This window comes from Mycteria americana, chromosome 1 (assembly GCF_035582795.1).
Source record: "Mycteria americana isolate JAX WOST 10 ecotype Jacksonville Zoo and Gardens chromosome 1, USCA_MyAme_1.0, whole genome shotgun sequence".
Lineage (NCBI taxonomy): Eukaryota > Metazoa > Chordata > Aves > Ciconiiformes > Ciconiidae > Mycteria > Mycteria americana.
This window is the reverse complement of record NC_134365.1, coordinates 130,513,606-130,536,040: the sequence shown is the minus strand read 5'-3', so window position 1 is coordinate 130,536,040 and position 22,435 is coordinate 130,513,606. Positions and strand designations below refer to the sequence as shown.

The window sequence follows — 22,435 nt, the reverse complement described above, 5'->3', positions numbered from 1 at the left end:
AGACATATGCTTCTCCAGAAGGCAAATAGCCCCAGCTCAGCTGGGCTAATCTGCGCTCTGGAAGTGCTTCTCCCTTACCACAGTCTATGCAGAACTAGGAAGAACAGGTATTGCAACCAAGCTGAGCTGGGTGGCACAAACTCCTGCAGTAACACAAGTTCAGAAACACCTCTTGGACATTTCTTCATGGTGTGAGGAGGTACAAATACAAGCTGCTGTTGCGTTGCTAGTGAGATGAAGACAATAGGATAACTACATTTGGCCAGCAGAATAGCTTTCTGGATTCCACCAACTCTGCCGATCTTAGTGGAAGCTTAAACGCTTACCTCACGCTTACACTGCTGACACCTAAAAATAGGTGTCAGAAGCTGCCTCTTCAACCCTACCACCTACAGTATTCCAGTAAGGACAGGTGGCAGATACAAAACAGACTGGTTATATGCCCTCTAAAAAAATGTAAAGGCAGATAAAACACTGAAGAGATGACATTATTGTATTTCTATAACCTGGTTACTCAGTAGGTAATAACTGACACTTGGATACAAACAGCAGAGCTTGTGGCCAGTTATACCATTGTTTGAGGACACATCCTCCTAACTTCACCTAAAGAAAATCCACAGATGACATGGTTATTTGAAAAAAATATATAGCCCACAAGGTGAACAGGTATCTGAAACTGTATAATCCTAAACCCAGATGAGAACAGATATGAAGGATAATAGAATATATATATAAAAATATAATACATATAATAGAATAACCTATATAATGGAATTTATGTGGGCCTACATCTGATTTCCAGTGTCAGGCTCTAAATAATGTCATTCAATCTAATGCTAAGTAGCTCAATACTGCTATTTTAGGGTACTCGGTAGATATCATAACATCAGATGATTCCCACACACAGAAAAGTATACATAAAATCAGAGAATTGACAACAAAAAAATAGAAATTATAAACCCTAGAAAGAGTACTAATGCACATTTAAGTAGCTATATATTTTCATTACAATATTCAACCTCTGAAAATGCAATTATTATACTAACAATTGCAGAGAAGATAACCCCAAATCTAGTTAATTTTACTGAGACAAAATGTAGCAAAACTACGATAAGTAACCATAATTTAAGGCTGACTTTCCAGAATTCACAAACAACATGCATTTTACCCAAAGGGAAAATCCTGAACATCAGTTTAGAATCTCCTAACATAATTACAGCACTGCCACAAAGGAGGACAAAGGTCCTCCTCCAGAAAGTTGCTATTATTTTCAGTGATAACAGGTGATGAGTCCACTGGAATCATTACAGAACAGATTGAGAGAATACTTCTGTACTACTAATCACTCTAGTAAAAAAAATCTTTCATTTCATTTGTGGGATAAATGGCAGTTTCTGTAGTGACCATCAATAAACTGGAATCAGGCACCCAAGAGAAAACACGCAAAATGAAATGGTATCCAATGAAAATAAACTATTCAAATGAAAAATGTGGCACAAAAGGATAAATGCGTATGTGGAACTTCTTACTGACAGAAGAGATTCAATTTCTTGTCAGCAGTTGAAAGAAAGTCTAAACTTCTCGCAGAAAATGAAGTGGGGCACTCGTTTGGTGAGGGTATAGACAAAGTTATTCTTGTCAAACATGCGGTCAGTTTAGGTAGTGGGATTTGCTATGCTACAGGATAGAACTGCTGCACAGTGCCTAATACAGAATAGCTAGTATTGTGAAAATGTGTAAATTCACATGCAGAAAACCTGTGCTATGGCAGCTATATACTCATAAAAAGGAGAAGTTTGCAGCATTTCTTAGAAGACAACTATTTTTCTCCGTACAGTCTGAAAACCTTTCACGAAACAAGTAGAACTTGCCTCTGAAAGGCATTTGTGATTTTATTTTATTCCTTATTTGTATTCTTTGTAGGTCATTGCCTTCTTACATATTCAGGAAGATATCTGCCCTAAGCCAAAATTAATACTTTTCCTCAGTTATGCACTATATAATTTATCCTTTTTATATTAACATGTTAATAGTCACAATACAAGCATTTTTCTTTTTACCTGCCTTGGGAAAATACACATCTGGTCTCACGAACAAAAAATTATGTGCACTTCAGCCATGTGTTTTGAATAGTCTGGTATGAGAGATAATTGCAAAAGGCACAGATACCCTTTCAAGCTCATCAGAAGAATATATTAAAAGCTACCACTGGGTTTTTGCAAACAGCTTTTATTGATTATTCACTTTTCATATAAATCTGCTATAGACAATGCAAAGTAAATGGAAGAACTAAATGGCAGATTAGACTGTGCCAGTAAATACTGATGATCACATGAAGATCAAATGGCAGAAATCTTCAAATTTTCAGTAATCACTCAATCTCATTTCTATCACTTCAAGTTGATGGGCTACAGTGAAACATGGCATATGCTTAGTAAGACTGCGAGAGAGTCTATCCATCCACTTCCTTGGATGTGGGAGATCCTGTTTTAGAAAAGCCTACACAAACAGGGATGAGGCATCCTAGAGAAAAGATAAGGTCAGGTGAAAATGTAGGAATTGGAACCTATTCAGGAATAACGGCAAACCATCTTATCCATTTTATCCCATTTCTATTTGTGATTTTCCATGCTCTCCTCTAATAATCTTACTTAATACAATACAACCTCACACTTAATGCTACAAAAGCTTTCCCCCTCTAATCTGTGTTTGAAAAAATCTGTGTTTAAAGCTGGTAATTTATACACACTATACACTAATATGTTGTCAGAGTTACCAGAGGCTACCTTTTTATGTTGTAAAGTACTTCTTTCCCCTCCATCCAATGCATTCAATTAAAAATACAGGTATTAACACAAAACACTATTCTTTTACCAAAATATATGATCTTACTAGCAAACTAGGAACTCAGTGTGAATAGACCTAATCAGAAGGACTGTAGCCTGTAGAAGGTCTCAATCCACAACTGTGCTAACAGTTCCCACTCTGCGCAAAAGCATCAATCTGATAATACACTACCAAGGTAAATCCCAATTAAAAAAATAATTATTTCAAGCAAATCACCATTCATGTTTGGATTATAACTTTTGAGGAAATCCTTATCTTAGGTGTAAGAGTAATGGATTAAGAGAAAAAACACTTGGAGGCCAAAGGCTGCAGTTTTCAATTCTGTGCATAAGGAAAGAAACCCCAGTTTTCATTTATGGTACTCTGAAAAATACTTGTACTACCTTCATCACTTACTTCTGGCTTTCAATCTCCCCATCAGTTTCCACTAATAAGAGTAATTTTAAAATATATAATTATTTTTGTTCCCTGTGGTCCCTTCTCCTCAATTCATCTTTTTCTTTTTACTATCCATTTTTCCTCCTCAGTCACTTAAACACATTACTCAGGAACTCCTGGGAGAGCCTTATGAAATTTTCTCAAAAATCAGAAGAAAGTTTTCAGTTTCTTACTTTCTTACTTTCTCATATTAAAGCTTTTCCATTTGTATATTTAACTAAAAATTAATCAGGCTACAGAATGACTGACTATATGACCAGTGATTATGTGATCAGATCAGAGATCACAAAAATCACAGAACAGTCAAGGCAGGAAGGCATCTCTGGAAAATCTAATCCAACCCCCCTGCTCAGACCAGGCCATGTCCGGCCAGCATTTGAAGACCTCCAGGAATGGAGATGCCACAACCTCTCTCCACAGCTTGTTTCATGATTTGACCATCCTCACAGGGGTTTTTTGGTTGGTTGGTTGTTTTTTTGTTTTGTTTGGTTTTTTAATGCTAACCTGGAACCTCCTGTGTTTCAATTTGTGCCCACTGCGTCTCATCAGAAGAGCCTGGCTCCATCTTCTTTACACATTCCCTGTCAGGTATTTACACACCTGGATAAGATCCCCCTGAGCCTTCTCTTCTCCAGGCTAAACAGTGCCAGCTCTCTTAGCCTCTCCTCACATGAAAGATGCTCCAAACCCTTAATCATCCTTGTTGCCCTTCGCTGGGCTTGCTCCAGGAAGTCCATGTCTCTCTCGTACTGAGGAGCCCAGCCCTGGATCCAGCAGTCCAGATGAGTCTCACCAGTGCTGAGCACAGGGGAAGGGTCACCATCCTTGACCTGCTGGCAACGCTTTGCCTCATGCACCCCAGGGTGCTGCTGGCTGCCTTTGCCACAAATGTGCCAGATTAGAGTTTAGGAACAAAATTAAACCAGTCCAAGGAAGATGAAGAAAACCTTTTCCTAGTATTAGCTGGGTGAGCAGGCACTTCGCTCTGATAGAAAACATTCGGATTGAAGTATTTTGTGTCGACTGGAATGGTTGCAAATGAGTGCCATTACCACCACACGGTCACTGGCCATGAGGGACTTTTCTCTCCAGTCAGGAATTCCACGCCTGCCAAAACTGCAAGTGTAGGTTCATAGAGGTTTTGTTGGGTCAGTTTGGCACTTGCTGTTAACAACAAAGAAACATTACTCCCCTCCCTCATGACCACCAATCACAATACTGGAAAATTCTTGACCAGGTGTTTTCAAAGTAATATTATCCAATATTTCACAAAATCCATATGGTAACTTTTCACTCTGAGATAATATCTTGTCCTGTCTCAGATTAGGCTGTAATAGCACTTGTGTTAAAACTTAGACTTTGGAATTTCTCTTCTATTACTCAATGGAGTAAGAAAGATGGCTCTGACAGTTGTTATTCCATTTCAGGTACTATGGAACAGTCTTTATTTCAGAATTGGTAACAGGGTAGTGTAAAAGGCAAATCTGGAGGATTAAACTTAAAAAAAAAAAATTTTAAGCTTTCGGAGAACAATTTCAAGCAGAAGTGAGTGAGAAAGTGTTTCAGAACAGAGACTGGAAGAACTAGAAAATTAATTACTATTAAATAGTTTTTAGTAAAGTCAATTGAACTGAGCAAGGATGTTACAGGTACTCTCTTTCTTCCCTGTTAGTCAGGTTCATCATCTAATCCATACATCAGGTTACAAAATTAACTGTGCTGGGCAATTATATGTAAACTATGTTGAAATAAAGTTGGAAAGAATTTTATTCTCTCAATGAACCTATACTGCTAAACAATTGAGAAGAGACAAGAATAGAAGAGACAAGAGTGCCTTGCCTGCTGTTCATGTCCCTTGTTTTAGAAAAAAAACTGTGACTGTGAAAAGATATGGGTACTGCCCATACTATATATTCTTAGGTATAACTTAAGGCTCTGCATATTTTTCGTATTATTAGCAGCAGAACCCCTGCATCTAATGGAAAACTACTTAGGTTATAGGCTAAGTGAGCGTGAAGGTGGTAATAAAAATAAATTTGCTATGTATTTCATGCCAAAGTTATTAACTTTGCTTCATTTATCATATGCTGCCATACTTTTATTCAGTCTACACTACCAGTAATTCATCAGTCATCATAGAGTGTTTCAGATAACCTGTGTATATAGTATAGAAGCATTCTCCAGGTATTGTTTAACTAGGTGTCACATGCAGTATTCTTTGTCAAATTTCAGTGAAAAAAACCTGTGATTAAATTCATCTACAGGCTTAATGTTAAATGATTGCATTCATAAAATAACGGGATAAATCCACACTAGTTTCAAAATTATATCTAATATTATATAAACTGTATAAAATGTCACATACAATTATTGCTAAAAAGACAAACCAGAGGAGTAATTAACACAGTTGAGAGTTCATATCACTAGAAGTATGAAAGCAGAAAGTAAAATTAATTACTTCCATCTCCCTCATATGGTTACTTATCAAACCAGGCCTCATGGGGACACATGATGCATTTCAACTAGACAATAAAAAGCAGCATGTAATTACACACCTCCTTGGAGTAACTGGTTTGTATCCTTGAAAATTCTCCGGAAAGTATTCTAACGGTGTGAAACACCTCAACTATTACATTGCTGTCAGTTCAGACAAATCATGCATGCAAATACATGCTTATATAAACAAACAGCGTGTTTATAATGCAACAGTTTAATATAATTACATCATCAGGTAATTAGAATGTGCAGTTATGTAAGTCTCACCCTCCTCCTTCTGCTACTGAATGAACTGCTAAGTACTAGGAGAAGATTAATCTTTATTAGTGACGTTTGAGATAATGGTTTCTGAAGGTGAAAAGCAAAAGAAACACCTAAAAATGTGAGATTTTCCTAGACAAGCAACTTCTGCTATATAAAACACTTTCTGCACAGCAAGACCTTATTTTCCTTGTTGTTTAAAAAAATAAATTAAAGCTTGAGAATGTAAAGCAGAAAACTGCTGGATCACTAAAGGCAAGATAAACATTTATAGTGACAAGGAGATAAAGCTATTACTGAACTCAGAAATTTAGGTTTTTCATTATTTGTGTAGAGAATCCTTTATCAAAACACTGCTTCATACCTATTGCCTAAAAATAGCAGATTAAAACAAAATCGTAACATTTCAGGACTCCTAATAACTATTTTCACATTATCCAAGTCCATGCAACTGCACAAAGAACAAGACAGAGACTGCAGATCTAAGTTCATATGTCATATTTAACCATAACTACTATGAACTCTATAAACCTAGGTAGTGAGAGTTTCTTTCAAAAGACTTACGAGACAGTGATTTTTAATCAGAAACTACCATTTTGTTTTACCTCCTAGGATCTGGATTCAGCCTGGTGATGAGAGAAAAAAAATATGACTTCATGTGGAAAAAAAAAAAGTCAATTGGAAAACTGTAATCCCGGCTGAAATATTTAGGATCTGTTCTATGCTGGGGCAGGGCTTGTGGTTATACTACATATACTGGATGTTAAAAACATATTAAGGACATAGATTATATTTGAATGTGTCTGGTTTTATACATGTACAATTTACATAGCAAGTTTCTTGGGATACAAGTCATTGCCTGATGTGTTTTATAGGGTAAGTGCATTTCTGGCCCGCAGCACAGAGTGAAAAAAAGGCTTACCACTATTTATGGTTTATGGGGCTGATGATATGGATTAGTGAGCAATAACCCCTTTCCACAACGTACATAAATGCATATTTATAAGATTTCAGTGACTTATTAAAGCTCCTTCTCTTGAGTGTTTTATGTACATAAGCTGTACGCAAACAGCCACACTTTTGTCATGTTCTTACTTTTCATCCTTATGCAACAAAGTGAATTGTGAGAGAGAACTCCTACAAGCAGGGTATGAAGACTGGAAGAATCAATGCAGCAATAACTGAGGAACAGATGAAAAGACGTACTCTCTTTCCTGACCATTCAGCTGACATCAATAAAATTGCTTTATTGATAAAATTGTGCTTTCAGAAGTAAAAGTCCTTAATATTTGCTCCATTATCCAGTTTTGTAGCAACATAGATGGGCAATATTTGCACCACTACCAGGAAACTGTACCTATTTGGACAGAAAGCTTTTACAATGAAGACTACTGATACAGAGCACTGTGTTATGACTATTGCAAATATTACCCATCTTAATGAATTAATTTTACAGCTAAGCACTCTCACACTATTATATAAATTTACTTTTTTGTGTGTGTTTGAATAATTGCCTTATGCCATCCAAATTATTTTTTAACAAAAAATTTTATATAAGAAGAACAATAGCATAATATTTGACTTCATGAACTGTAGAACAGTTCGTAAACATGGATGTGGCTTTTTGCTTATAGCTGACCTCAGTGCTAGAGAAGGATAAAGCACATACTTAACTTGCTAGTGTATCTGTAGCCATAGCCTCCACTAATTTATTCCCATACTTCGTTTCCAGCTGACTTTTACCGGCATTGTCCATTCACTTTATATGAAACTCACATACACATCATCAGAAAAATCTATCGGGTACTAGTGGAGAAACAGAAGTTTATGTAAGTTTGTGTTTTCGTCTCCACATATGTCTCTCCAGTAATGGTGAATTGCTATAAAGGCACCATTTATCATTTGAGAATAATGCAAAGTCTCCAGAAAAAGCTGCAGTCACTACAACAGCTTCACACATGTTACCACATTGTATTACTGAGTAAACAAATGCACTGTTTGGTTTAAATAATTTAGTTAGCTTTCCTGAACCTAAAACATTTGCTGTTACTGAAATCCCTATTCTAATAAGAGAACTCACTAAAAATGATGCTCTAATTACTAAGAACACACACTAGTAAAAAGACACATCCTTTTAAATTAATTGCACTTAATGACTATGTCTCAAATCAGTGATAATTTAATGAAATGGAAGAAGATGCAAATCTTGAATGGCCACTTTACTGTAGTTCTTAAAAAATTACAGAAGAAAAAATGGTCTTTCTCAATTACGATTTCTAAAAAAAAGTCCCATTCTGTTTACTTAAACAGAACTTTCCTTGTTCAGTAGAAATAAGCAACTTTTACTTGAGGAAGAAAAAAAAAAAAATGTTCTACCAGCTTTTAGAAAGATATCCATCAGACTCCGTTCAGGAGAAGGGCATTTGAAAATCCACTTGTGCTTGTTATATTATGAGATTTCTTTTGGAGGCTTAAAAATGGTATAAAGAGGCTGACACAGTGATAGGCCCAGGAAGAAAACCACGTTGATCTACATAGAGACAGATCAGCATGCAGATGCAAATGAAAAAAGCCCACAACAAACTACACTATCAAAGTACTTCCTCCTGCAATCACCAATTCTAAAGTCTAAAATTATTGTGCTGTTGGTGGACAGGTATGTATGAATCTTTTGGGAGGAAAAGACAATATAACAACCACTTTTTTGCCTCTGCATACTAATGTTTCTTCTTAAGATGTAAGAATAATTTCTCTTGTACAGCCAAGATTAGTGAACAGAACAATGTTTGCTTTTTGGAAGTGAAACAAATAGAGACTCTACAACAGTTTTTAGCCTTCCTGCCTTAGAAGATCTGGTATTTAAACACCCAAAACCTGGAAAGAAGAATTGAAAATTTGATCTTACATCTCAATTGAAGTGCAGAAAAATCTTTAGAAGAAAGCTTACAGTTCAAAGCAATTGTTCACATGATAGATATTTTATGTACTTCATTAATTTATGGAGGGAAGGACTTATATGCATTTATTTTCCCTTTTGTCTATAGCTCTGGATGGTTCTTGTGTGGAAATTAAAAAAAACCCAAGATACTAGTTGAAAAGATAACCAGGCCTACAAAGCTCCATTACAGTTAAAAATGAAGCATTTGACCTAAATTTTTAGGTATCTCTATTTTGCCAAATAATCAATTTTTCAATGATCACATCAAAAATAAACTGCTGCAAATACTTGCTAATTCTATTGTTTTAGCACCATTACAACCAAAAACCTAATCTAGAGAATATAAAAAGATAGACTATATTGAAAATTAACCACTCTGTCTAGAACTATTGTCCATTCAGATCTGCTCTCCAGGATCATGCAACTGAATTCAGAAACACGAGGACTTAAGGTATATTACTATAAAGTCAAATTAGCATAAGGACAGATCACTATTAAAAATGTGGTTCAGACTTCACTTTTGTCCAGTGCAACAACTGTAGATTTCAGTATAATGTAATGGAATTTAGCAGCAGTTCACTTAAATAGTTAAAACCATGTATTAATAACAGAAGTGCCAAAAGAAGGTAGCAGTATTTCTATCCAATGTACTTACTCAACATAATCACTTATAACTAAAATTTTGTACAGTATGTTTTCCTTAAATAAATTAATGTATAGAGCCTTCAGTGCCTGGAATTTCCAGTTTTGAACTTTCTGTCAACGTGAAAGTCATGTACTATCAAGGAATATTGGAAGAAAGGGCCCTGCCTTCCAAGCTGCCAACCAACCTCATATTTAAGGAATCTAAGACCTCATACAGACATATGTGTATTCCTCTCAATAACTGTAGTGAATAAAGCACAATGAAAGTATAACAACATATTGCAACAGCACCATCTCAACTAATTATTTTTTATTCTCCTCACAATTCTCTGGAATACCAAATACAAATTCTCTCTCTTTTTTAAGATTTTTTTTTGTTTCCAGAGGAAAACAACTGTCTGAAAACTGTCCAGCCATTAACTATGAAAATTTTAATCATTATCTCTTTTCATTATCGCAACAGAGCATGTTGACAATAATCAGCCAAATACCAAATTAACATTTTTCATGTATTTGAAAGTAATGGAGGAAAACTAATTCAGTTAAGCTACAGAGAATAAACTTGATGCAATTTATATAACTTCTATAAATATCAGAAATGCTTAATAAACTCTCATGTCTGTCAAGCACTCAACTCAAGACTGTAGCTTGGCAGAGTAAGTAATTTTTATGTGATTAAAAAAGTCTAAACGCCCATTTCAGCAAAGTTTCCTTTCTGTACATTTTAAAGCTGTACTTCAAGACACTTTTTCAAATGTGTTACATGCTGAAAGATGTCAGACAGAATCATGATGTGACTCACATTAGATCCCTGCAACAATTTCCAAAGCAACACTTAAAGGTTAGCAGTAGAACCATTTCTCATTTTCAAAACCATTTCAGTTTTGTTGAGTAGCTGCACACTGGAAAAAAACCCACCACTCTGGTTACGTGACATGTCCCTCAACTGAAGTGCTTGACTTACCTGCCACTGTTTCATGAGCTCCCAAACCGTTTTGGCATCCTCTAGTATCTTTTCTTTGTGTGTAGCATCCTGCAGGACATTCGCAGTTGTTTCAGCTTCTGTAAGCCAAGCAAGGAACTTTTCGAGATCCAGGTAGAATTGCTGCAACATTCTTAGGGCTGATTCCAGTGCGGCTTCACGCTCAGAAACCCTGCGCAAGTACAAATAGTCAAATGCAGCGCTCTTAGGAAGAAAAACAAATCTTAATCATTAAATCAAAATGTAACAAAGACACACCATATATTTTTCATGTACCAATCAAGGTAAGTTTGCAGATATATTAGCTACAGAACTTGCACTGTATGTTTGGCAGGTACGGTTCCTTTTTTATCTTTTCTCTCAAGAAGTAGTAACTGGAATTCATCTGGTAAAAAATTAAGCAAAAATACTTCTTTGAAAGTACTATGCCTGAAACATGCACAATTAAAAAAAAAAAAAAAAATCAGAAGTAATTCCCTGATTTGTTTTAATCAAAGTTTGTTTTCTTATTTGTCATTAACACTACAGTGGGCAAACTTGTTTATTTTTAGAAATCATGAAATAGTTCCTGGCCACTGCGTGGTATGATTAATTCAATTATTAGTTTTTATGACTTGAAACCTTTGGAAATTGCATTCAACACCTTAAACCCTAATAACAGTGAAGTTTGGGGGGGGGGGGTGTGTGTTTTGTTTTAATACGAATGCAATAAATTACAAGAAAGATCGCTACCAGTTACATGATAAAACACAATTTTTAAATACAAAGGCTATCTTATCCTTGGGGAAGATCTAAATCATAGATTGGGAAAGAACACTAAAGGCTCCAGCAATTCAGGTGCTGAAAAAACATTAAAGTGTATCTGTGTTCTATCAGCATTCATGTGCAATGTAGGTGTCACATGTACTCACCGATTTTTTACACTGAACTTGAGCTAAATATGGATTTAAAAATGTAAGCTGGTAAGTATGACATCCTGTTCATTAACACGAGTCTGTCAGGACTTCTTAGCTATTGTATTACATGCATATTTGTTTAACATCAGCATGATAACTGAGTAATTTTTTAAGCTCAGGAAATACATAGTAAAGTCATTTGATAATTTATGTTATTTCAAGTGGAATGAATGCAATTTGATGCACACCTATGTTTAGTCTACAAATGTGTCGCGATGTGGATATTTCTAGATAGATTTCCTGTCTAGTTTTATAGTTATTTAGACAGAGACTAAGATAGGTTTTAGCAGATATAATTTCTCAGGTTGTAATTTATCATAACTTTACCAGAGGAGGCCATGAAACTTCTAAGTTCTAATCTCTATTTCAAATCCTGTTTGCTGTCATGAAGGGGTTGTACTCCTCAATAGGTAATGATATCATCCTAAAAACTAGTACACTTGTTGAAGTAAGAAAAGAAACAAAAAATTAACACAAGTTTTGCCAAGTGGCACTGACTTAATATGTTTTTCGACAAGCATACAAGCAAATTGCAGCAGAGGATAGCAAGAACAGAAAAATTCAGTCAGAGTACAGGTGAGGAAAACCATTTCAGGAACAAAGAATAATCCTTCCTAAGAGTCAAATCTCACGATAGTTACCGTATTTCTATCATATTTTTAATCCTTTAACATCTTATTTGTTTTTCCCAACCATTTTGTGGAAAAAGGAATTTATTCTTGGATCTTTTTTTGATTCAAAACCTGAGAAAGCTATTGAATGCCTCACTACAAAGTCATCCACCAATTTTTTTAAAACTTAAACATGGACTGGATTTTTATCTCAGATGCACCTGTTGCCATCTACAAGAATTCTCCACATCATGGCACTGCTTAGCCTGTATTAGAGTATCTCCCCAGGGGCCTCTTAGGAGGAGAGTGAGACACACTTCGCTTCAGAATAGTGAACATGATCTCTTTTCCCAACTTTACTCTACATGGACATAAACATGCCTTGTGGTTAGGCCACTCTTCAAATTTAAAACAGTTGCAATGAAAGAATTTGCTGTTCATTTGTTAAACTAAAAAATAATTACATAGATATCACATCTAAATACACTAACAATATACATTAAATCAGTATAAACTTAGAAAAAAGACGATAAGAAACAGAAAATCTTTTACCTGGAAAATACTGTATTGACCTATTTATCACTTTTAGCTCAAAAATAGCATCACGTTTATTCGATAGAACTTGGAAATGAAATAAACTTACATAAACTAAAAATATTTTATCCAGTTCTTCAGAGCACAATTCTATTGTAAGATATGCTTTATAGCATTATTCTAACTCAATTTTCAGCGTGCAACATGATAGCTAATATCAATGCTTTTGCAGAATGAGGTGTAACACTTTTTTCAGATGCAGTCTCTTCAAAATATTAAAGACACATTTTTTTAACTACAATCCACCTGAATTCCTATAAATACATAGCAATGCTCTAATAACAGCATTCTGCAAATACACAGTGATTAAAAAAAAAAAAAAAGAGGGCTTAAGTCTATTTGTGTATATTTAATTTTTTGCATGGTATTCTGAGAAGTAGGACCCAAAGCCACATTCATCCACTTGTGTAAATACCTAGTGTATTTTTAATCTACAAAAAATAACAACACAAGCACAGATATGAAAAATATATTCAAAGGGAGTGCTATTAGAAGTATTACTCAAAATCAGAATTTATGTTTTAGAGAAACTTCCAGACTACATGAAAAAATAAAGTATTTTATTGATCTGGGTAAAGAATGAAGTTTTAGTTATGAAGAATCTTCTGGCACTTCTATTCTATGATGCACAGAAATCTTACGGCACATAATTCTTTCAGCCTACAGAAATGTGTTGCTTATCTATAAGCACACTAATACACCCACCAGAAAATATCTAGTACTTTGCCTTTTAAATTTTGATACATCTGATATGCAATAAACATTCAACTACACTGACAGCTCTGCAGCTTATCAATAAGCTTCATTCTACATGGATTTCTAATTACTTCAAAATTATGAGGTTAGAATAGAGGAAAAGGAGGTCTAAAAATGAAGAATAAAACTGAGTATCAAATCCAGCATGTGATAAGATAAATCGCACAAAATTATAGGGGAGACAAAAATACGTATATTGAACAAGAAATTATTGCACAAAACCAAAATAGAGATGCTTTCTTTTTAGTCTGTATCATCGAAATATGTTTAATTCAATTCCATAGTGAGTGCAAGCTGTAAGAAAAGAACATGAAGTAAGCAGAAAGAGATTTTAATGTAAATTGAAAACTGCACAGTAGGAACACTACAAAATACTGCTGAAATACTAAAAGATAATCATAACAAAACCTATTTTTAATGGAATGATCTTGTTTTTCTCTGTTCTACTATGATCTAAAAATAAGCACATAGTGGTATAACCAAGAGCTTCTTACTCATGGGAGAAATACTAAAGGTGGGATTCATCTTATTTCCATCTAGATACCCAGAAGTTAGGCAACTACGCTCCCTCTGCAAAACATGGAGACAAGCATTTTTGGAATTTAATTCCTCCTTCCTTGTCTGTACCCATCTGTTGAACCAGATTCAATGTCAGAGTAAATTTTTTTCTCTTGACTACAATGGTAAGTTACCTAAAGTTTACAAAATTTTAATTTTACACAAGCCTAAATTTTACACAATTAAAGGTAGGTAAGACAGTTCCCAATCTAGTCTGGGGACTGTTGTTTAGGAACTAGTGGCATCGGTGGCAGTGCACTGACCAACTCTAGTTGTCATATGAGCTTTCTTGCAAGACAGAAATTATGGTACTCTCTTAAGAATGTGTTAGCTGAAGGCTTCAAGTTGAGGGAAAATGGAGGCATGTCAGAGGAAGTGAGTCACACAATGTGTGTAAGTGTGAACACTTATATTCACAGGAAGAAGTTTTTAAGGGTCTAAAAAAAATCCACAAAAAAAGAAAAAAATACCAGCCTCTGCTACAAGACATTGCTATGATGCTGAGAACTTTTAAAGCTAATATTTTTAAAACGTAGCTGCTTACAAAGGTTTGGGAAGATAAGCAGGGGAAAATTAAGTTATCTGAAATCTGTGTGATCTTTAAGTTCATAAGCAAGGTACTGTATTCTTAGCTAAAAGTCAGAGTCTGTACCATGATATACATACAAAATAAATATATACAACAAAATACAAAATCTATACAACTGAACAACTTGGTACAGAATCTAACAAGAAGAGAAAGTGCTGAGGTATGGGAATGATGGTGTCATTAAACCTACTGCAAGAGTTCTTCATTCAACAATCCCCAATCCCATACAAACACAATACAGTGTTTGGACAGGCTCTGTGAGCGTGAATAACAGATTTTTCTTCAGCTGTAGTATTTGCTACATAATTCGGAATGAATCATTCACAATTTCTGAGTATCTGTTTGTCTATTTGAAATTGTAATGCTTATTCATATCACAAGATACATTGCGAGGGTCAGTGTTTAAAATGCTTTGAGGTGCTCAGATACCAAGAAACATAGTAAGAGCAGAGCATTATGTCAATGTACACTAGACTGTATTAATACAGAATACATAATATGTAAGGAAATATATTGAAGAGCGAGCACAGAAAATATTCATAATGGACAAACTAACAAATTTCTGTTCCGCAGGTATTTCTTTAAGGGCAATAACAGTGGAGAAATTCTGCACCATTCAGTGTTCAACAGATCACTAAATCACTCTTCCATCTGCAGACTGTGGTGATCTAATGTTATCACGCTGAGATGTAAAATAAAATATCCTGGACTACAGGCTGACAAAGTATCAGTAAATGGTTTTACTTCTATAGTTCATGTGGTTCTCTCTATAGTTCTCTCTATATAACTGTATTTTCTCCTCTCTGACATTATGATTCTATACAATTAAAAAAAGTTACCTGAATTTCCCTTTTCTGGAGACAACTATCACAGACAATTTGAACTACATGCCTCTTCCTGCTAATGCTGGAAACAGTTTGCACTTTTTCCATGAGGATCATACCCCTTCTGCCAGTGTGACTAAGGAACAATTGCACAGCATTATTGTAACATTTAATTTTTACTACTAAATAAATTTAAGCTCTTACTGGTAACTCTTCTTCAGCTGCTTTAACTTGGACTGATAAAGAACCTATCAAAGAGGCAGAATAATTTAGCCTCAGATAAAGTGGGAACACAAGGAGATGTCCCAGATATGACAAGAAAATGAAATTCTTAAAATGAACATTAAATTCTTAAAATAACTATTATTGATAGAATTTTTAAATGCAAATTCAAAATAAATCATACTAATTTATTTTGGGAATGCTGCTTAGAGGAACTTTCTTCCAGAATCTAGGAACTATATTCTATAGTGTCAGTTAAAGTTATTAATAGATGCTAGTAAGCGATTAATCTGCAGATGAACTCTGGAACAGCTGATACACATTAAGTGTGGAAAACTAGGTTGAGACAGCATTTTAAGTACTGCTTTCATGTGGTTTTCTGGATCTCAACCAGCTTGACACCTCACTCAGCGACACAGTATTTTTCCAGTAACACTTTTGCTTAAATATTCCTTTCAGTTTGACCATCCTGATAGAGGTTACTAGCTTTTCTCTCCTGTAGAGCATTGGCACATGTATGTGGATCTGAGTTTTTTGAGTGATCTTTATATATACATGATTACACCCTACTATCACTATTTGGTCTGGCTTGTTGGAAAGCGTTCTTTACCCAGTTACTCCCAGAGTAATGGAGATTGCTCACCTGTGTGCAACTCTACCTCTGAAATTACTTCTATGTTGCAAATTATTAGAAAGCCTCAACGTGCAACTAAATGCAGAGCTACAATATCAGGCATCTGAACCACTCCGGAGATCAGCGTTCAGATGTAGCTGACATTCATGCGCAGGCCCTTATCCTCCCATTATTCTGAGTGAGGAACCAGGAAAGCTTTGGTGTGCTGCTACAGAATTTTGTACTTGAAAGACAAGCTTTCAGGTTTTTTTCAGTCATTTTGTGCTTTAGTGCCTTCCTGTAAGGACTAAGGAACAAACCTGATGAAAAAGCTACTTCTAAAAAGGGAACAATAACTTTCTAGAACTCTTTGCCTGATCTTTATATTGGCGTCTCACGCACTGGGTAAACGACCTCACACTTGTGGGATAACAACTGCTAATATCTCCCTGAAGACAGATGATGTGGAGAACTGAAAGAAGGAAAGATTTCATTTCAGCGGTGGAAAGGCCTTTGAATAAACAGGAAAAAATGCCTTTTTTGGAGCCCAAATGGGAACGCACAGGTACTGCCCAGCTGATTCAGGCATGTGAACAGGATTCCTACCAGTGACATATTTCTTTCTGTATTTCTATGTGCAGTACTTCTCTCTGCCTTACATTTGTTTCTCAACAATGTGATCTACTGGCTGAAAGCTGACTCCCAGTATCTTCAGATAAGTTGAAGGGCATCTCTGCCTTGGTTGCACTATCCATATTGATTACATATGAATAACCAGTGAAATGATTTTAAATTCCTGGTGTCGTTGTGCATACAGAGAGACTAACTGCAACAGCTGCTGCAAAATAAACACACAAATGCAGTTCTCTGTTGATTCTCTTTACTTCTGCAGGAAATAAGAATCAAACCCCTCAATGCCCCTGTCCTCCAATTTGAACTCAGACTCTCTGTCTTGATACGGACACAGTATTGTTCTTTCCATGATAATCACACACAGCTTCCTAAATGACGACCATCTCTTCAGATACTATAACTAGAACATCCTAAATCATCTCCCGATCATAGTAATAAGCCCATATAATTTGTCCTTTCTTAAAAATCTGTTGACACAAAGGGAGAAATGCTTCAAAGAGCAGTTATTCACTCTGCTGAGCAAGATGCAATTGTTTTTCCTGATACGCTTTTCTATTGTAAAACTCTGCAAAACCAGAAAATATGTTGTATTAAAAAATGTTTCTGGTGTTTAGGTACTTAGGAAAATGGATGCAGCAAGAAAAACTATTTCTTTTGCTATTGTTCATTCGTTGGCTTGTTTCTAGTCTTATACTTGTCATAGCCCTTCTCAAAATAGCCAGATCCTGTACGAAAATAACAAAAGGCATCAAAATCCCCCAGCATTTTCCATTGAACTGCTCTCTTTGTTACTAAAGACATTAAAGCAATTTAAAAACGTATTTTTTAATTTAGACTGTTTGTTCCTTACTTTTCTTCATTAAAGCACCATTGATATTTAATGAGAAAAAGAGGAAAAAAAAGGAAAAATGTGTGTTTATCTATGAAGTTTCAGATCAACTTTGGATACTAATTCCCCATCTCTCCTACACCATTTTTGTCAGACTGAGAAGGTGTGCTAGTTTTGGCTGGGATAGAGTTAATTTTCTTTACAGTTGATTTTCCTTATAGTAGCTAATTTGGGGCTACGTTTTGGATTTGTGCTGAAAACAGTGTTGCTAACACAGGGATGGTTTAGTTGTTGTTAAGTAATATTTACACTAGTCAAGGACTTTTCAGCTTCCCATGTTCTGCCAGGTGCAGAAGAAGCTGGGAGGGGGCACAGCCGGGACAGCTGACCCCAACTGGCCAAAGGGATATTCCAGACCATAGGCCGTCATGCTCAGCAATAAAAGCTGGGGGAAGAAGAAGGAAGGGGGAGACATTCGGAGCGATGGCGTTTGTCTTCCCAGTAACTGTTACGTGTGATGGAACCCTGCTTTCCTGGAGATGGCTGAACTCCTGCCACTCCTGCCTGCCCATGGGAAGGAGTGAATGAATTCCTTGCTTTGCTTTGCTTGTGTGCGCGGCTTTTGCTTTCCCTATTAAACTGTCTTTATCTCAACCCACGAGTTTTCTCACTTTCACTTTTCTAATTCTCTCCTCCATCCCACTGAGGGGGGAGCGAGCAAGTGGCTGTGTGGGGCTTAGTTTCCGGCTGGGGTTAAACCACGACAGAAGAGTTGCTAAAAGCAAAGGAAATATCACACCCTGGGGCACAAAATCACATACATGGATTTCTGTATAGGACCTTTAAATAACCTCTTTTTAAATAAGCACCTGCCAACATCAGCACAGAGGATCTCTGTTACCACAGAGGAAAATTCCTCTTCAACCTTTTTAAAAAAAAATTTCTTTCTCTCCTTATACTCTGTTCACTTATGGGATTCCCACATTCCCAAATTCCCACATTCCCACATTCCCAAAATGCCTCTTAATGGGATGGAAAGCATAGAGAGAGTTAGAGGGAATTTTTTCTAACAGGCATTTCTTGCCCCCGTTGCTTTTATCTCCTTTTCCCTTCTTGCCTTGGCATAGGTCTAGAATATATGAAAACATAATATAAATGTACATTTTCCCTATGTTCATCATAACCATAAATTATCACACTTACATCGTGAACTACAGAAAAATAATTAATGAAACTAAGTGGACTGTTTTAATTCCTTTGTAATTAAAACTAATTACAGGTTATCTTTATGTTATTGAAAACATTTTATGTTTACTTGGGATTTCTAATCTCCTGATAAATTTTCATTAAAATCACTTTCCAGAGAGTAAATCTTAAGACTTACCAGGTTAAAGAAAAGGGAATCTGAACAACACACAACAGTCACAGACATATGAAGTATCATTAAAAATGACTTGTAGATACAGTATAATATTCTGATGGACTCACTCAAGAGGCTTTTCTAAATAGCCCTTAGTCAAAACTTAAAGGAAGTATGTTAAAAGCCAAACCAAACAAAAAAACCCCAAACAAACAAACAAAAAAACCAAACCAACACACAGCCCCACAAACACCACCACTACCCCCCACCTCAATTCTCTGAACTCATGAAACAGATTCCAGTCTAACCCTCGTATCCTTAAAGTAATGCCCCAACAAACAATGGGAAGATAACATTTAATAATTCTGGTATTCCCATTAAAGAGAGAAGTCAGAAAAAGAAAAAATCCTAAAATCAAGACTGTAAACAAACAGACAAAACTGGTATTTTATTCCACCAAAAGAACCAAAAAGATTATTTTTCTGTTTAAGTCACACTTCATGGTCTATAATAGTTAGAATTAAGTTTTTCCTTGCATTCCAAAACATATCATTCTTTTGAGATTCCAAGGCCGTCAAGAGTGCCATCTAATAAACAGCATATTAATTACTCAGATACAATTTATTAAGATAAAATCTTTGCTTTCTAAGACAGAGAAGTGTAATTAAAACTGATTATGAAAATAATTATATTCTAAAGGCACTTGTTTTCTTACCCTTAATTACTGTAGAAACAACTAAATTTAATAAGACTGTGAAATGCACTGATGGCATTACATGAAATCAATTAGGGCTCACAAAAGATACTATTAAACTGTTAGTGTAGTTTTCATTTAATGCTGCAACCTCTGAGGGCTGAGCTCAGTGGCCTAGCAGAACAGTGATTTGCTACCATGCAAGAAAAAGAAGCCTCAATTTCCAGACTGGAAAACGTCTCTGGCAGCACTTTCAGTTCTTATTGTACCATGCATCATCTCAAGTTAAGTGAGAGTAACACTAAATAAACACTTAGATAAATACACACATTATTTTTTTCTCCTCTAAAACATGGGCCTTAAGTAGTACTCACATTACACAAAGATTCTGACAGATCAGATTGACTCAAAATATTTTGAAACAACTATTCCAATATGTCAATATATTTTAAGAAGCATACAACTGCTAAAAAGAAATAAAGATGATGGTCAAGGTCCAGCTCTGTAATATTCAGCTCAGAAGTAGCTGGTAACCAAAACTGGTTAGCATCTGGGTAAGAAGGAGAGACATCAGACTGCCTACTGTTTCTTATATCTATATAATACATATATATATCTATATAATACAGTAATATTAGTTGTAAAGAACCACTCCGTATCTTATATAGTTATTCTTTACTATTCAGGACGTTTCAGACTCCTACAGAAAACTGAAATATACAATAAGTTCTCCACTATAAGGGGATAATGTGATTAAAATAGATCTACTGCAGAAAGATTGTAATACACCAGGAACTATAACCAGAGGTAATATGAGAATACAGAGCAATACTAATAAATTATTATTATGGAGTTTCAACAACATTGGGAAGAAACTATAACTCTAGTTCTGTTCGTTGGGATCATGTAAATATAAAGAAATAAATATTGAAATTCCAGAGCCCAATTCAGCAAATTCAGACGATGTTCAACTCACACTGAGTTCAACAGAACTCAGTATGTGTTTGATACAAAAGCCTTACAGAGAAAATCCTAACTCCGCTGAGATGAATGGCTAACCTTCAACTGACTTCAAAGGAAACAGGATGTTCTGTGATAGTTCTACCTCAATTCTTTTTTGGACAAATTTCAAAGATAAAAATTCTTAGCAGAAGAAAACATAACCCTTCAAACAACAATTCTGGACAATTTAACAGAGTGCAGACAGGCATAAATACACCAAACCACTGAGTCTGGGAGTGAGGAGGTCTGACTATTCTGCTACAAAGAGGCATGACAAAAGTGGATATACCTGAAATTTTGTGTGCTCACATGCAATTCTGGCAGACTCATCCAAATCTAACTCTTAAATAGTGCATGATTTGCAATGTTTTCTTCCTCCTCAATAAATTTTAAAATAATTATCAGGTATTTACATTAAAAAGACACTTGATTTGGCTTGTGACTTATCATTTTGTATTCACTGTCATGCAAGTATACTCTATAAATTCCAGATAATTTATTCAAGGTCTGGGGAGATGCATTTCTTTTCCTGAACATATGTATACCTGCTCTCAAATCACTTTCCAAATTTTAGTCATGGAAATGAATGAGTAACTGATGCATTCATCAGTTTAACTGATGATTCAGCCTTACTTCAGCTCATGCAAAGAAATCTGTAAAGTATACCATAAGGTCCTTAAAGGAAACATACCTCTATATTTTCTGTTATTTAACCAAAAGATACATTTAAAATGGTCTTGTATAAACAGATGTGTTAACGAACACTGAATTGGCTTGTATGTGGCAACACAATGAGATTGTGAAATATCAACGTTCTTCAATCCTGTTCTTTTCGCAGAAGAAACCAAGCTCACCTTTTAAATCTTTCATTTCCACCTAGCCGCTGTTATTTCTGAATAGGAGGCCTAAATCTAAATAAAAGCCTGATTAAAAACAACTTGAACTCTTGTCAGCTCAAGGCTCACATTCATGATTGTATTTGACACAATAATCATCATCATATCTTAAGACCGAAATCTGGTTGGCAGTCCTTGACTTCGTTCTGCTTTTTCCAATTAGCTGAAAAATTGCATCCCAGCTCATCTTCCAGGAAATATGTTTACATTTATATTTTTTTTCACAGGTGAAAGGGCATGGCAATACATTCTAAAATACTAACTTGATAGCCATTTTCTTTTTAATATATCTATCTCTGGCAAATAGGATTTGAGAAAAAAAAATAAAGTAGCAGCACACATCCTCAAATGATCTTGCAAGATCACTCTTATCCATCACATGGAGAGGGAAAAGGCTCCAGAAATGTGAAGATATAACTATAGACATTTTTCCAGATGAATACTTTTGAAAAGAAAGTTTCAAAAAAATTCCAGCCTCTACTTTTACTATCTATTTATTAGCAAGACAAGAATGTAACTTTGATTATGGTATGGTTAAAGAAACAATATTAACTTCTGATCCTGAGAGAAATCAGTAGAAAGCATGAAAAGATGAGAAGAGACAGTTGCTCATTTCCATAAATTTGGTCACAGAGTCCTAGAACGGTTGAGCTTGGAAGGGACCTTTGGAAGTCATCTTGTCCAACACCCC

General features: G+C 35.4%; 1 protein-coding gene across 8 annotated transcripts in view; it reads right to left on the bottom strand.

The window, feature by feature from the left end:
• DMD (dystrophin) overlaps window positions 1-22,435 on the bottom strand; it is a 1,157,417-nt gene that overhangs the window by 243,421 nt on the left and 891,561 nt on the right. For all 8 annotated transcript variants that reach the window (XM_075520648.1, XM_075520634.1, XM_075520658.1 and 5 more), the window contains one exon: window positions 10,590-10,779. In XM_075520648.1, the coding sequence (XP_075376763.1) occupies window positions 10,590-10,779 (190 nt within the window). The remainder of the gene's footprint in view (window positions 1-10,589; window positions 10,780-22,435) is intronic.